Source organism: Andrographis paniculata, unplaced genomic scaffold, assembly GCF_009805555.1.
Source record: "Andrographis paniculata isolate CXL003 unplaced genomic scaffold, ASM980555v1 Contig54END, whole genome shotgun sequence".
NCBI classification, from domain to species: domain Eukaryota; kingdom Viridiplantae; phylum Streptophyta; class Magnoliopsida; order Lamiales; family Acanthaceae; genus Andrographis; species Andrographis paniculata.
In genome coordinates this window covers 1,524,549-1,543,066 of record NW_026137589.1, presented here as the reverse complement: position 1 = coordinate 1,543,066, position 18,518 = coordinate 1,524,549, and the positions used below count along the sequence as shown (strand labels likewise).

Sequence of the window (18,518 nt, the reverse complement as noted above, 5' to 3'; positions counted from 1 at the left end):
TATTATATTCGATCGAAAATTTACCCAAAAAAATAATAGAAAAAAAAAACAATTAATAAATTTTATCCTATTTATAGTATGAAAGAATCTTTGAAAAAGTTGTGTAACATTTTTGTTAAAATTACTTTAGAGAGGTTTTGACAAAAATACAGTTTAAATTTGTACTTTTTCATTATAATTTTTTAGAGGTTAACAAAAATATACTCTATTTGACTAATTAGCATTTATGTAATAGAAATAAGTGTTGATGCTACATTGAAGAATAATTCGAATTAGAATAACACTAATCAAGATTCTATTATTAAAAAAAATAAAAATCAATTATTAGTCATTTTCATTAAATTAAGTGCCTAAATATTTGAGTATATGTACAAGAAACGGGATCAGATGTTGAATCAAATTGTTCAGCACATGAAATTTAATTATTTTATTTTATATAATTAAATTTTATTATTATTATTATCATGTAAATTAATTTTAATGAGGTTCAACACCGATGCTGAATTTTTTCATTCAGCACCGGATCTCCTCCGTATATACAATTCAATGACAAATGGAGTATTAACTTCTAACTATTCAATTGAGCAATTTTATATCAAAAAACTTAGGTAAAATTGTTCATAATTTTCCTGTGGTTTTGAAATTTAGTTTAAAATTTCTTTATATTTAAAAAATCGCATGACACATCCTTATATTTTCAATAACGTTGCATGAAACCCATCGCCATAAAACCTCCTTGTGTGATGATAAGATGGTTTCATATTTATATTTTTTTTTCGTATAGTAGGGGGGTTTCATAACATTTTTTAAAGTATAAGGGGACGTCATACAAATTTCTAAGTAAAATAAAGATTTATTATGAATTTCATATAATGTTTTTAAAAATATAAGAGAATGTCATACAATTACTTTTTTAAGTAAATAAAAAATTTACGCTAATTTTAAAACTATACAAGAGTTATGAACAATTGTAACAAAATTTTATAATGAAAATTAATTTTTCAGTCAAAATATTATATAAATATATTTCATGATTAATGAGTGTAAACATATCATAAATGAATTGAATGATGATGGAACCATTTAAATTTTAATTATTGTGATGGATGTAACTTAAAGTTTAAATTAATGGATTTAAATCATTGTCCCTAATGCCATAGGCAGCCTATGCTAAATTGCTAATAATGCTACGCCGTAAACTTTACTCCTTTCTCTATGTTTATAGTATTTTTATTTATTTTTCAAGTTTATTTGGTTGTGGTTTGAAATCGATTTGAAATTAGATATTGATTTGAATTTCTGTTTAAATAATATTTTGATGTGATATTATGTGAAAAGAAAAATTATATTTTTATTGAAAATTATGCAGTGAATAGTGCTCATTTGAATTTTTATTTAAATAGTATTTTATTTTGATATTTTTTTAAATGAAACAGTGTATTTTTATGAAAAAAAATTCAGTCTTGTCTGAGATGAATCAACTTGTTGCGGGAAAATTATGCACGGTGAATAATATTAATTTTGATTTGAAATATTAAAAGTTTAACTCAGTAAAATATATATACTTGATTTGTGTGAAAATTGCAAATATATCAAGCATATTGATGTAATTTATCTATTTTTTCGTCTTTTTGTTTTAATGAATTACACATGTCATGTTTTATTTTTTTAAATAAAATAATAACAAACTTTAATCAAATTTTAAAATTTTCATTTATAGTTTCTTTTAATTTAAAATTAAATTAATTAGTGATTTTAATCTTAATATATAATTATCGGCATTGTACTATAATTACTTTTACTAAAATATTTTTTAGTTATTTATTGATTATATAACTTGTAAGATCTTATATCTTTAATTATGTGAGACGTATTTGATATTCCTAAAATGCTTGTAATTTGTTGTATTGAATAATATTCCAGTAGTGGTTAGTAATACTATAATTTAAAATCAATTTTACATTTAAAACATCACATCAACACTCATTTATATCACATCATACAGCTATTCAAATTCAAAATTTTTACTATTCAAATCCCAACTCAAAATCCAAATCCGCAAACAAACACACCCTAAGTAATTACTTGGGCCAACATTTGTACCGGACCTTCCAGAGTCTTCTTTGTATTAAGTTTAATGTGGCTACGAATTCTTACGTTATAAAAATAAAAATAAAAAATGACATGAAAATTTATTTTTAATTCTCCTGTGTCCAGGTGGATAATTTTATCTTATGGAGAAGTACTGTCTAAACTAAAACTTAACTATAAAAGAAACAAAATAAAAGAAAACACACCTTTGGCAGGTCCTCTCTTTCTTGGTGCCTTCTTCTTCTTCAATGACATGAAAAGCCAATGGAAGAATTTGTTTAAGAAAAGTAGAAAGTGGACTATGGCAGTAAAAAGAGAAGTGAGATTATTTTACAAGAGTTGCACTAATAAATAGTTCCAGGAACAAATGCATTGTACAAGGTTTAAACTTTCCAGAAACTACTAGAACAAAGAACAAGAAGAAGAAGAAGATTCTCACTCAACTCACAAATTCGTTAGAACTGAGGAAGCAAAGGGTGTTGTTATGTTAGCCAAGCCAAGAGCTGTTTCTGTACATCCTCCATTTCCATTTGCTTCTCCTAAATCCACCCTCTCTCTCTCTCTGTATAACCTCCGACGACGACAACACAGCAGCATAAAATCATCACCAGCAAGAACACTTTGCGGCGCACAGGCACGAGCACATTGTGCAGCGGCACGAGCAGCTGGTGCAGCTCGGCTGAAAACACGCCTGGCACTTGGGCTTCCACGCAGGGCATGTCGGCCGCCACTTGTGGCATTTCGGCCGCCAGCAACATTTTATGAAAGATTTGGGGTTCAAACAGTCGGCGCGCTTGCAGTTGATTCTTCCAAAGTTGATCTTACAGCATCTGTGAAGAGAGCCTGTGCAGCAGCCGGGCTTTGACCTCTGCTGAAGAATTGGACGGATCTTTCTGAGCCGAGCTTTGGTGTTCATATTCTCCATTTCTCGGACAAATTTGCTAAGATGGAGGATGTAGTCGGGATAGAGCTCCAAGTTACAGTGCCCGCCTCCTTTAATCCACAGGGGCTCGTATGGATCTCTTGCCATTTTCCATAGCCCGTTGCCGTGCAACCAATTCACTACATCATCGTCTGTGCCCTGGAAATAGCAGTGCAGGGAGCCGTTAAAAGTGCACCATTTCATGATAAATTAGACCAGTCGAATGCAAAAATGTTTTCTTATTACATGCCGAATGAGAAAAAGAACAGTAATTGTAACATAGAAGCTATCAATGTAAATCAAAAGTTTTCTCGACTTCATGTATTGACTGATGGCTGAAAATGAGAACACAAATCAACGGTGATCGCATAAATTTTTTGGTTAGATGCTTTTGGCTTGCAATTCCTTCATCGAAGACATACCATTTAGTACGGACTACACATTTTTCGCTTAGATTCCCTTCATAAATTGTGTCGAACTTTCAGACATGGTTCGGGTCAACCCCACTCATTTGCATCATTATTACACCATACAAGTAGATAATGGAGCATCTCTGATGTGTGGAACAAAGATTTAGAACCAGAATTTTCTTTTTTATTTATATATATAAGAACATAGAACAGGATAGACTCAATTAAACATGATGAGGGAATCTGTAAAACAAGTTTACTTCTAACTTTAGTTATGAGGCCACACATGCCTAAGACAAACATAAGTTCTTCTGAAGTTTCTGATCATGTTATAATAACTTTGAGCAGACAGCATACAAGTTGCAGTACATAAAGTAAATGCATAACTACGATCATCTTGAGAAGAGGATGGAAACTAAATGCAACCTGATGAAACTCCAAACTAGGTATTAATTGATGAGTATGAATGGATGTTGAACATACGGAAATGAAAGAGATGGAACTTTCACAACACTGGGAGGGATGTCAAGATTATGGTCCAACATACATACGGATTATCAGTTTTTTTCCTGTAGCAAATTTCTAGTTTTTTCATGGCTGTGTTGATAGTCACCATCTGGTAGTCATTCGATTATACTTTCTTCGTGAAAGTGTTATTAGTGCTGTTATGTGAACATGGTAGCTTGTGAGCCAAGCTCAACTCGACACATTTATAGACATAAGAGTCAAGCTTGAGCTCAGCTCGCAAGCAGCCTGATTTAGCTCATCAGTGATGCAGTTTTGCCATTTTGTACATTAATATATATATATATATGTATAGAGCTCCTCTCAATTTCTGCCCATTTCCCTAACCCAAGATTTTTCCCCTCCCATCTTCATTTTCCATCTTCCTCGCGCAATTAACCTACACTACCATTGGCAATCCCACAGCCACCGATTGCCATTCTCAGTTAGATAAGGATTTATTTCCATTCTTTATTCATGAAGGCAGCTAAATGGTCCAAGGAAATAATTATCCTACAATTCTTAGCACTAGTAATGGTTTGATCTCTCGAAATTTATTTGGTACAGCATTTCTCCACTTTCCCATACTTTTTGGGTTTCCCACCTATCACATACCAATATCATAATCTACATGTTCCCATGTGCTCTCCACTCTTCATTATTTTTAGAGGTTCCCATAACCCTCTGTTTGCTGCAGCTTCTTCTCTGCCCCTTTAACATCATAATCTGCTATTACATTTGAAACTTACAATGTAGGAGTGCAGAGGACAAGATCATATCAGTTATTAAGAACTTGAGTATCATAAAGTTTTAAGTTTTTGAAAATTGAAAAGTGTTTTGTTTGATAGCTAGTGGTCTTTTTACGATTAATGAGAATCGGATTTAGTTTATGAATATGATTGTCCTCATTCCATTCGTTTTGAAGTTCATCATCAACTCCAACAAGGAGCATAAGATACAAGATGGGAACAATTTAATTTTGATGAAGAACGAGTTGATAAAATGAGTGATGAAAACTCCAAGAGGTGAGAACAATTCAAAAGGCCAACATATGGATGACAAAGTTGGGGCCTTCTAAGAAAAAAATCAAAGGAAAAAAAAAATTAGGACAAAATTATAGAGATTATACTTGAAAATCGAACAACGAAAGTGCAATGTAATCATGGCAAATAACAATTTGCTAAGGTTGCTATAGGAGTAGATTCAGTTGCATAATTTTTATTATGTCCACTCTATTTTCTTAAATATTCTACAGCATAACTTTAATTTTACTTTGATATTGCATTTTTTTCTCATTAAGGATAGATGCATTTTATCGCTGTTTGCTTCACAGTAAAGAATGTTAAAGAAATCCACAAAATTTTTGTGCTTGAAATTTAAAGACTGCGGAAGAAATGGTTCTTTCAAGAGATCAATGAGAACGTGATCAAAAGATTGAATCAACTCCCTATCAATATAATGTTGACAGTCTAAAATCTTTTGAGATGATTTATGCTACTCCGTATTTCTCTTACTAAATGTCTAAATTAGTTTCTTTTTGCATCAAAATCTGCATTTGCAAGTGAAATCTCAATATTTTTGTTACAAAATTTTTTTATTTTGAATGCTCAAGATCATAGATGAGTCAAGTCAAGAGGCTGTGCCCAAAACATGTTTGAGTCAAGATTGATCAGCATATCCTCAAGCTTGCTCAACTCATATAACAGCTCTATCTATAATGTAAGAGTAGATTTATTTCAAATCTCACCTAGAAATCTACAAATTTGTTGTTTTTACATTTCTTTACTTGGGGTTTAGTTTTGTGTTTTGGTTTATATAGTAGTTTGGATGTGATATTTTTGAGAGAACATAGTGTATTTTTATAAAGAATCATAAGGCTGCATAGTAAAGAACTGATATCAAAATACAAGTAAACAGAGCCTTTTTTTTTTTTTTCTTTTGTTATTTACAACTTTAAGGCGAGACTGTTAGAATTTGTTTTGGTAATTCTGTTTGTAGATATTTATTGTCTACCTTAAAGGGCTTTAAAGACTATGTCAAACATGGCAACTGCCTACATTATGTACAATGTATATGATTCAAATAAAGCAGATCATGTATGGTTGAATAAATACTAAAAGTAATTCTAATCTACCACATCACTAATGTTTCGAAATTTTAGGAAGAACTAAATGCACCACCGAAACATGATATATGAAATTCTTTGAATCCAAGAAGCATGTAATGCCACAAAGCCTTCACGAGTATTGTCAAATTGTCAAATTTTACTACTCTGAGGAAAATTGCACTTTCTTCACAAAATTTCTAAATGCTATAATTGGAAAAGAATACAGATTTTAGGATCACTTACATGTATAATGAGTGCAGGACACTTCACCTTCCGAATTTTGTATACATTCTGCACGAAAGGATTATGTTACTTTGTCAAACTTGACAGCCGGTAGAACTATTGCAAATCCAATCCATAATAAATATGTGCAGTAAGTGTGAGTTCTGAATCGTTAAGCTTCAGCACAGAAGTTTTAAGATCATATGCGCTAGAAGTGTGTCGTGAATCCAATTAATTAAAATTAGGTAGATCTCAATCTAATAGACATTAGCACAAACTATTTAGGATCATATTTAGCCGTATCTTAAAGAAACATTAGCTAAATAGGCTACTAATTCACCAGGACTCGAATCTCCAATCAAAATTAACTTCAAAAGGGCAAACAACAGCCTGGATATCGAACAAACATAACAAATCAGCAATGTATATCCATTTTTCTAAAACAATTATGCACTGACCTTGTAAATATCACAACAGAAACTGAATTTGACATGGCATAGCACCCGAAGCCCGGATAGGATAGCACTGTGTAGCACTACCCCTCTCAGCCTCGGCAGCTGAGCTGCAAGATGCAATGTTGGGCCGCTCCCGACTGATTGCCCATACAAAATCAAATCCTCTTGGCTAATCCCATACTCAGTTTGCAGGCATTCATATACAGCCTCTATGTCGGCATATGTATCATATTCACTCGGCTGTACCATCAGCAACAACTCAGATTTTACTAGATGACTTGTTTCGAAAAGAACAAGCTATTGTAAGACAGACAGGTGCAAAACTGGAGAAGAATTAACAGCACAAGTTAGATTGGTAGAGTGAATTTTACCTTACCAGTTGAAGCTCCATAACCAGAGTAATCATACCTGCATAATATGAACAGAGCCAATTCAAATGTCAATTTGGGGAGGATTGTTCACACAGATCAATGGCGATTCAATATATATATATATATATAAAGATAAAAGTCACTGCCGAAAAACTCAAACCCTAAAGAAAGAAAAATTTTAAGACATCGCTATCGAAAGGCACTGATAAGATCTATTGCGACCTTTTGGAAGACTCGCATCACTTTCACAAAGAATATAGACAAGAATTGAAAGGAGGAAAGGGACGTGATTATGCATTCATCAAGGAATTGCATTATCAAGTGGACAATCTTTGACAAGTCCGCAAGTCTACGAATGACCTAATCGACAAATCTGCAGCCTCAATCACTGTTGTTGATTTGTCGCATACCATTAAAGAGCTTCAGATCCATCTGAAGGACGAAGAAGAAGAGGGAAAAAAAAGCCCTTCGAACTTGGGAAGTAAACGATCGAAAACTTTTTACCAATCCAACTTTATACATACGAAAAAGTAACGGAAAGCACAAAATCAAAAAATCACAGCATCCAATCATAGCTAATCCAAAATTCCCAAAAAAGAAAGAAACACACACAAATGCATAACCAATGTAATAAAATCCAATTGGTGAACAGAGCAAAATGCACAAAAAAAAAAAAAAAAAGGTGAAGAAATAGGAGCAGAGGTGGTGCAGACCGACCCGATGAGATTAACTCTGAGATTGGCTTTGAGCTGAAGAAAGAGGTCATGGAGCTGGCCCAGATCAGTAGCATTGCCATGGGAGTAGAGGAGAGTGAGCCTGGCGGAAGGGTTTCTGAGGTAGAAGATCACAATCTTGTTGCCACGCTTGGTGGGGACAGAGAGGACATCGAGATAGGAATCGTCAACGGCGGCTATGGGGAGGGAGGAAGTTGTGGAGACAGCAATGAGCTTGCCGTCGGCCCTTTCCTTGACCTGATAGGTCGGCGGCGACGGCGGAAAGAAAGCAAACTTGGCGGCGAGCTGAGAGACCAGACACCCCATCAATCAACAACCAGAGATGGAGTGTAAATGTTTTTGTTTTCCCTTTTGATTTCTGTTGAGCGGTAGTGACAGTCGATGATGACGATGATGATTGATGACTGATATGTGTGGTGTATGTATATATATATATATTCATGACAGTAGGAGGAGGTGCATGTGTATGGTGGGGGATTGGGCGATGGTTGTTGTTGTTGAAGAAGGAATTGGGTTGAATATAATGAAAGGTCGAGCTTCGTGGAGTGTGGGATAGATATGTTATTGGGAGGAGAGAGAGAGAGAAGAGAGAGTTGGGGAGTTTTCCAAAGAGGTTAGAAGGGAAGGACTGGTTGTGTTTGGACATATCAGTGTAACTGTGTAAGTAAGAGAGAGAGAGAGAGAGAGAGGTCAGTCTTCTTCTGATCTGGTTCTGGTGTCTGGTCTGACTCTTGTTGTTCTGAGATGTAATGATGAATAAAGAAAGAAGAAAGGGAGTCTGGTTTACACTGTACTGTACTGTGTGTGTGTCCAAAAGGTTGTGGTTGGTTGGTTGGTTGGTTCGCTAGCTGCAGAGAGGATGAGAGAGATTACGATATATATATATATATAGTGAGAGAGAGAGACACACACACAACACAAGGCTGGCTGTGTACTGCTGCTACTAGTACTACCGTGTAGGCATGTTTACGTGTGTTTATGTATGGATGTGTGAGTTTAGTTCTTGAAGCAATCACCAATCAATCAAGACTCATACTACAAGAGAAATGAGATCGATTTGTATTGAATATTTTAAACTGATTAAATTAATCAATTCTAATTTAATTTGTTTATTATCTTATCAGATTCTACGTTGATTCAAATTCAATTATTTTGTGTCGAGTTCGTATCGAATTGTCGATGTCGGCTCAATTTTTGTCAGCTCTAAGAAAAATAAGAGTACATGTATTTAATTATTGGATAAATTATATAACACTCCCTTGTATTTTATAAAAATGCACAAAACACTGTGTTTTATTTATTGCGTATAATTCTCATGTGTTAATGTAAAATTTGCACGAAACACTCAGTATTGTTCAAAACTGATGTTTGGTTACCTAAATTATGCAAGTTTTATAAAAATATAAAATATAAAATATCTTAAATAAATTTTTTTAATAAAATAAATAAATAAATAATTTATCAATAATTTATTTTTACAATTTTTGTAAAAAATCAGATAACAATATCTTCAAAAGGTATAAAATGAATAATTATTTATTATTTTTTTATTTTATTAAAAAAACTTATTTAACATATTTTTTATTTTTTATTTATATAAAATTTACGTAATTTAGATCTTTATTTAGAACCGAATATCAATTTTCGATAAAAATAGTGTTTCATGCAAATTTTATCAGGGAGTTTAATGTAATAAATAAAAGATAATTTACCCTTAATTATTTATGGATTTAAGGAGTAAAAATTGGGAGTGACGTGTATTTTAATGTAAATAAGTGTGTGTGCCAACTGAAGTTGGCTATGGGATTAGCTGATTTGTTTTTTTGTTTCTCTTTTTATTATTTCAAACCGAAAAATATTACACAATTTTCAAGCCATAAAAAGGAAGAGTAGGGAGACGGGAATGGATCAATACATTACATACATACGGGATTTGTGCATTTAATTTTTCTAGATTGACTGATTTTTTATAAATATTAATACATCAGTCCCGCCAAAGATGAGGCAAATAGAATAATATTCCCTCCGTCGTCCAGTTAGAAAGTATACATGTTTATATTTTGGAACGTCCAATTATAAAGTAAATATTTCATTAAATACTTTACTTTTTTCCACAAATACCTTTACTTTACATCACATCATTACTTTTGCACCAAAAGCAAGGGCAAAAATGTCATTACACTACTTTTAAGTTTTAACTACCCACTATAATTAAAATATTATTATTTCTTAAACACCGTGCCAAAAGTAATTGTATATTTTTTTTTGTGGACGGAGGGAGTATATTAGTAAACTATTAATAAAAAGCTATGATTTAATATAAATTATTAATATAATATTTTAAATATAAAATTAATTTTTAGTATAATATAAAAAATAAAATAAATAAATATTTGATTTAATATTTTTTTAAAAAAAAATTGAATAAATAATACAAATTTCTCCCAATTTTTCAAACAAACACACCTACAAATAGGATCTATGCGATATTATATTTCCTCCATGCCACAACAATTGACACTATTTTCATTTTTGTTTGTCTCCTAACGATTGACACATTTGTATTTTTGGTAAAAATTATTGAATCAAAATATATTTAACAAATATAAATTAATTTAATTAACTACGTAATATACAATATTATAAATGACGTTAGGATCCACTCAAAATTCCTTTATTTCTACCTCTCTCTCCTCCAAAAAAAATAAATATTTTTATCTATATTTAAAACTACACATCTTTTGTAAAATTGATTTATGTTAATTATAAATAAGCAAAAATAGTTTTTTATTTACTTGTATTATAAAATGGTATTCATATTGCATATATTTTTTAATTTTTATATAATTTTTAAATATTTAAACATATATTTTAATTTTTTTAATCATATATATTAAATTTACTTTAAAACTATAAATATTATTAATTATACAAAAAATAATATAATAATATCATATATAATTATTATTAACTAATCAAATATACTCACCTTAAATACAATGTCCGAATTCAATTCCGATGGAACTGAAGAAATATAATATATATAATATTATATCTATTTATTCCTAAAAAATTAATTATTCAATATAAAAATATTTCCAACGTAACTCTATACACTAAAAAAACAAAAAAAAATACAAAGTAAACAAACTCATGTATATAACTACACTAATCATATGTACAATTTTATTTAATTAAACTGTGTCTGCCCCCGAACCTATTTAAATTAATAATTATAAAGAATAATACTATATATTTATGTAATTATTTATATTATTTGAATTTATAGAATTTTTTTTTTCTATCATACTCCTTCCGTCTCATTGAAAAGTTAAAATTTTTATTTTTGTATGTCCCAAAATAAGGTTACTATTTTCTAATTTAGTAATTGTACTACTTACTTCACATAATAAATACTCTTTCAACTTACAATATATTACACAAATATCATTCTTTTTATATTACACCATACTAATAAGAATATTTTTGTCTTTTTTATTACAATTTAATATAATATTAATATTAAAAAATGTATTTACATAAAGTAAATGTCACCCTTATTGCGGTACAAAGGGAGAATTTTAAATTTAAACTTTGCATCATTGTTAAGTGTTATATATTTCAATTTGTTATAAACGTATATAATAAATCACCTCGACGTGGATGTTGTTATTAAATTACACATTTCGATTACGTGGCCACGTGGTGTATCTTTTGTAGCCATTAGTGTGATTTGATCATGCCTATATATATAGATTATTTGTTTGGAATAAAATACATAATTACGGGTCTGTTTCTCCGACCCAATTTTGGACAGTGATCCAGCCCAATAGTGGACTGGAGGGAGTTTGGAGGATTCACTGTGAGTCTGTCCTTTTTCTTTTCTTTTTTTAATTATAAATATAAAAAATTTATAATAATTATAATTTAATAAAATATATATGTTATTTTATAAAGAATAAATTTTTTTATAATACAAATAAATAAAAAATATATATATAAATATAATATAAATTTATAATTAAATTATACAAATTACTATATATTTATATTATTATATTCATATCCAGGGACGGCTCATAACAGGAGCAAGGTGAGGAACGGCTCAAGATCCTAATTAATAGAGGGCTATATTTTATATATTATTATTATTATTATTAAATTTGAAAATTAAATTTTAACTTTTAATTTATATTTTTTTTCTCTATTTAATTTTAAAATTAAATTTAAATTTCTAATTATATATATATATTTTATTTCTTTTTAATCGTCTACGCTTCTTTACTTTACACTTTATCGTATTGCCCCCATCAATTCGATCAAACTTGTCACACATTTTCTCATATAACTTTCATCCTCCTTCAATCTTTCTTCATTTTCAAACTTTCAGACAAACCGTTTTTCATATTCTTTTCTGAAATTGACATTATTCAGACGGTTACGTTCAACCTCTTGTCCAATCAACGTCGATCAGTAATATTATTAAAAATACATTTTAATCATGTATTTATAGGGCCTATAATTTATTTTCGCTCACGGCCTAAAAAAAAGTCCAAAACGACCCTGTTCATACCCATCAAATTAATACACATCAAAACTCCTCAAACTCCAACCGAATCCAAACCCAAAAGAAACATTAAAATTCAAACTCATCTCAAAATTCAAATAAAAACTAAAGTCAAATCCAAATTTCCCCAAAACCTCTTGAAGAAACACACCCTACACCCTACATCTCTCACTTTCTCTCTCTCTCGGATTGCTTTTATACATATATTAATTCACTCACTACTTTAATAAAATATATATTAGTACATACAATATACATATACATGTATATCACAAGCTGCACACACATTTTTGTATATATATCTATTCTATATTATACTGTATAATATTATATTATATATAAAATAGTAGTTAGCAACAACTAATATTTCTAGCTAATCTTATAATAATATTACAATACAATTTACTACTTTTTCTACTAACTATTTATGTTACTTATCTATCACTCCTATTGAAAAGATATTATTATTTCTATTATTAAAATTTTTAAAATCTAAAATATTTAACCTTTAATATCTGAATTTTTTATTATATTTTATTATATAACATAAAAAAAATCAATATATAAATATATTTTATAAAATAATGCAGATTTTTCGGGTTGGGTTCGAACCTAACGTGTTCAAGATGGGACGAATTTTGGGACGGGGCTAAGCCGGGATGGGGCAGGCTCCAAGACCTATGATTTTCTAACGCGGTGTATTTTGGGATTTGCAAAATTTGTCTCGAACTCGTTTCATTGTCATCCTTAAATAACACATGTCAAAATTGCAGATAGCACATATTCCATGTTAACTAAGAACATGTATTATATAAGATATTTTGTATAGCTTAATTATTTTAGATTATTCATTCCATTTTTTACGAGAACATTTTTTTTAAGAAAATTATTATTTCAAAATTTTTAATTATAAATTCTTTAAATATTTTTATCTAAACATATCTTAGAATTTTGATTTTTTTTTTTTAATTTTTGATTGATTGTGCAATTAGATTGGTCGTTGTATGTAGTAATTTTTATTTTATTTAAATATTGTGTGAGATATGCATAATGATTAATTATATATATATTTTTTAAAAAATAATATTTTATCCTATTTTTTACAAGAACAATTTTTTAAAAGAAATAATATTTAAAACTTATTAATTATAAATTCTTTAAATATATATTACTATAAGATATAAAATATAATCGGGTTTTGTTTTAATAATTGAGTGTAGTAAAAAAATAGGATAAATACAATAAATAATTTTTATTTTGCATAATAATATTTTTATCTAAACATATCTTAGTTATAATATATATTATTAGATAAAAATTACTTTATACATTTAGTTATTAATATTTAAGATAATAGTAACTTATTATTTAATTTTAAATTAACAATACCAATATCTTATCTTATTGTTTGTATAAAGCATGAATTTTTAATAATTTTATTTATTTATTTATTTTTCTTTTTTTGATTGGTGCAATTTTTTCTTAGTAAAAATAAAATATTATTATAGTAATAAAAAACAGTAACAATAGTAATATATATAGTCATTTGTATATATATTCACATATTTTTAGAACAAAACATAGACTCCTTTTATTGGGTTATTCAATCGTCTTTTTTGGAAAAGAGAAGTAATTAATCTTATATATACTATTACAAGAGCTCATTGTGGGGTCACCAAGATGTAAAACATGAATTTTAAGTAATTTTGAATTTTTTTTCTTTAATTTTCGATTGGTTGTGCAATTAGATTGACCATTATATTTAATAATTTTTTATTCTATTTAAATAATGTGTGAGACATGAAGCGGATCAACCACATTTCACAAAAAATAGTAGCTGACATGTACCTCAATACACGCCATACACTAATTTGTGCATGAAGCGGATTAACTGTGTGTTCACCAAAATAGTGTCTCACATGTATCTCAATACGCGTCACAGACTAACTTCGTGCGTGAAGCGCATCAACCACGTGTCCACTATAATAGTGTCTTGACACGTATCTCAATACGCGTCACACACTAATTTCGTGCATGTAGCGGACCACCCACGTGTTCACTATCGTTAGATAATAAATATCACATTGGTCTGGCTCTCTTCTTAATAACCGAAAGAAAGTTTGGCAAAGCCTTTCGTTGTATTTTGTCCCGTAGATTCGACCTGTCTGACCCGCGTCTATATTATTGCCTTTATGTGAGCTGCGACCCGATCTAAACCTCGCGCTGACCCGACCCGCATGCAATCCGTCTCCCCACATCAAATCCCAGCCATCCATCCTAGGGCTTCAATCTGAACCGTTCATTGTTTAATATATATTGCTGCAACACACCACAAAACATACAATACTATGTGTGCGCCGTTGGTTCATTCTCTCTCACTCTATCTCACTTGCGACACCGGTGGTTCCGGTGATTTTTCACCGTGAAATTGAGAGGTTCATAGTAAATTAATAGAACTTTTTTTTAAAACCTTATGAGAGTAGATTTTATGCGTCATGGATGCTATCGAACCATTACGATACGGTGGTGGTGGAGACACAATGTCTATCGAGGATACTGCTTTCTTGAAGCTTAATTCCTCTAGAAACTTCCGTGTGATTTTGTTGCTCCATATACCCACAATCACACTGACAGTGACGGCGGCACTCCACGCACTCACACTCAAAGCTCGGATCGACTATGTTTGCTTTATACGCTTCAGTGGATTGAGCCTGCATGGAGGTAAACAAAGCAATGCTTGCGAACTGCGGAGCCTGGTCGATCTTTTGGGATTGAAGATTGATAATCCAAGTTACCACATACGGAATTGCCTTTTCAGGTTCCTCTGCCTGCTGTTTTAAGCAATGAATTAATTTAATCTGTCCATCATCGTTGTTGGTGTTATTCAATTTATTTTTTTATATTTCTGATAGGGCATCATTGGAAGATGATAAAGATGATCATGAAAAGTATAAAAAAATGGTGGTGAAATGTCTAAAGGTGAACAAATAGTGTGGAGAATTAATATTTGGTGTTCTTGACACTAATCTTAATTACATATGAATTTTTTTTGGCATACTTGGTATAATGTTGATCTTAGAATATATCCATTAAAACATATAGAATGCTATGGAAAAATAAATCATAGATCTCAAACATCCGGTCATTGCTTATCCTGAATAGAGAATGAGAAAGAGTTTTTCGGTTCTATCCAAAAGGTAGATCGGTGTTTGTTTTCTTTTTTTGTTCCAAATCTTAGCTCTACGAACACGATGGAGTTGTTTTTATTTTTTATTTTTTTATATAGAGTAGGTCGTAGTAACCCATTGATTTTTATAATTAAATAAATCTATCCATCATAGATTTAGCTAACAAATCAAAGAATAATATTAGATAATAATTTAGATTGTTATTCAAAACATTGAGATTATATTTGATTTTTATCAAAATAAAATTAATTGTCCCAATAAATCTAACAATGTAGATTATTGTTTTGACCAACATGTTTCGTTTGATAGGAAAATCCAACGATGTTTGAACCGTTTTTTGAAGATGAAGTTCCTTCGATAAATATTGCGAATCTAAAACGGAAACGGCTTGTAATTGCAAGCCAAGAAAGAATTGCTATAGGCGATGTGAAAGCACAAGAAATGCATAGATCCACGCAACAAATGTAAATGTTTGGTAGTGTAGATGGATGCTATCGAATCATTACGACAAGGTGTGGTGGTGGAGACTATCCGCATTTTTAATGTGGCATGGAAAAGTATGTCGGCGCCGGAATGCAACCTTCTAGCTCCGTCCCCTTACCGATGCCTCACAATAAAGTATAGTTATGTAAGGCGCGCTATCTAACCTGGCCCGCCTTCTAGAAATCCAATTCTGTCATCAAGATTTTAGCAATCAAGATAATGTAAAAATGAGGACGAGAATTGTACTTTTTGTAATTGAAAGAATTTTATATTCTCTTATTGTTTATAGTTTATGGGTTTTAGTTTTTGGGTTTGGACTTTTTAATAGTAAAAGGTTGAATTTGAATAGTTGTTTGACGTGATATAAATAGAGATTGATGTGATATTTTGAATGTAAAATAAATTTGTAGTATAATATAAAAAAATAACAATTGTTTGATGAGATATTTTTGGAGGAAAAAAAAATCTGAATAGTAAAAACTTGCAGTAAAATTCACAAAAGAACATAACTTATAGTTTATTTTAGTTTTTAGTGATGTTTTTCGAAATAACACACCAAAATAGTGTGGCTTACCGGTTGTAATCATTTGTAGGCTACTGGTGTTTGATAACACAATAATCATTTTAATGTTTTCAATAATTTGACAATATTTTGTACTCATCCTCAAATGGATACAATAGAAACTTTGAACACATTAAATATATTTTGTCAAATGGGTGAAGCTACGTAAGTTTAAATTGTTTCTACCGTTATTCTAAAAAAATTACTTGAACACATCTTAGTTCTTTGTGTTTTTAAGATTGTCGAAAACTTGCAATTGAACAATGCTGGTGATTTCTGCAGACTCCTAGGAGCGCAGCCGGTGGAGATTATAAATAAATCATGGAGAATCTGACATTATTGTAATTAACGAAAGCTAATTAAATATATTCAAATGTGGCAAAAAATCCAGAACCAATGCTCGACACATATTAAAATACATGTCGCGCTCAAATTTCATGCATGATATAGATTAACCATATGTCCATCATTTATAATTTGTGCGATCCTTTCGGATACTAAGCCATATCATTCAACTCATATAGTTTCTCATAAAAATATATTATTTTTCCTTACAAAATATTATTTAAATTAAAATTAGACAAACCAATACACATGTATATATATTTAACCTAAAAAGATATTTTATTCTAACTCTATAAATTTTCTCTTACTTTTGCTATTTTTTTTAACCCCACACACACTTATTCAGGATTGAACCCGACCTAGGCTCTAAGCGAAGGATGCCTCGGCACTTAAATTTATTAATAAAAAACATTTTTTTCCTTTTCTTTGAATTTATTTTAATATAATTTAAAAGAATAAATATTTTTGTTACGAAAATAATTGCGTAACAAATTTATTTTATACTTTATTTTGTATCATTTGGTTTATATTACGAAAAAATTAACGTAACAGATAAAATGGTCAACTTTAAGTATCTCGAATTTTTATTACAATAAAATCTATAACTAATATTAGTATTTGTTACAAACATGTTGTTACGAGTCAATGTTTCATGGCGAAAGCCAGATTTTTTGGTAGTGGATGATGGTTTCGATTTGAAATCAAAACCAAAACACCCATATATTAGGCATAAAAATAGGCGCTTTTTTTGGTCGATGGTACACCCTCGTATCATGTTCTATGTTGATAAATAGTGTCCGACAATATTATCCAAGTAATTTTGTTTTACATGTAAAATTACATTTTAGATTTATATATGTATATATATACATTAGGCATAAAATAGATGTTTTTTTAGTTGGTACACTTATATTCTAGTGCATTATGTCGTTAAATAGTGTGTGACAATACTATCTAATTATTTTTGTTTTTATGCAAAATACAGTTATTTTTACATAAAAATTGCATTTCAAGGTCATGTTAAAAGAAAGATAAGCTGAAAAAAGAAAAAGAACATATTTGGAATAAAATATGAGTCTTTTTAAATTAAAAAGATATATATTATCTTTTTAACCTAAAAAGATATTTATTATGCATAAAGTAAACTTATTTTGTCATTAGTAGAGTCATTTCTCGTGTTTATGTTGATGAATAGTGTGTAACGATATTATCTAAGTATATTTAATTTTACAGGCAAATTATATTTATTAATAATTGAAGTTTGGTCACTTGCTATTTTGTGTCAATTTTTTCATTATTCAGTTCTTACAATTCTTCATAAAAATACGCAATTATCTATTAAATCAAAATTATTAGTTAAACTTAAAATCCACAACAAAAAATATATAAAGCACCGTATGCACCATATAAATAATAAAATTTTATAAACTAAGGACCCGACACGTATCTCATTACATGTCACACATTAATTTGCATGCGATGCCAATCAACCACGTGTTCGGCATCGTTAGTAAATAAATAGCACGTTGGTCTTGCTTTCTTCTACACAACCGAAAA

General features: G+C 30.1%; 1 protein-coding gene across 1 annotated transcript; it reads right to left on the bottom strand.

Moving 5' to 3' along the window:
- Positions 1-2,369: 2,369 nt before the first annotated feature.
- LOC127255386 (uncharacterized) lies at positions 2,370-8,535 on the bottom strand. Its single transcript, XM_051280896.1, has 5 exons — positions 7,800-8,535; positions 7,083-7,119; positions 6,715-6,951; positions 6,278-6,325; positions 2,370-3,172 (listed from the first exon to the last, which is right to left on the bottom strand). The coding sequence occupies exons 1-5, from the start codon at positions 8,120-8,122 to the stop codon at positions 2,696-2,698; spliced, it is 1,122 nt and encodes a 373-aa protein (XP_051136853.1). The 5' UTR covers positions 8,123-8,535; the 3' UTR covers positions 2,370-2,695.
- Positions 8,536-18,518: the final 9,983 nt, after the last annotated feature.

Coding starts and splice junctions, on each gene's coding strand:
- LOC127255386 (XM_051280896.1), bottom strand. CDS start 8,122: ATGGGGTGTCTGGTCTCTCAGCTCGCCGCCAAGTTTGCTTTCTTTCCG. Junction 6,952..7,082: donor ATGGAGCTTCAACTGGTAAG/GTAAAATTCACT, acceptor CTGATGGTACAG/CCGAGTGAATATGATACATA. Junction 6,326..6,714: donor TCTGTTGTGATATTTACAAG/GTCAGTGCATAA, acceptor CCTTTCGTGCAG/AATGTATACAAAATTCGGAA.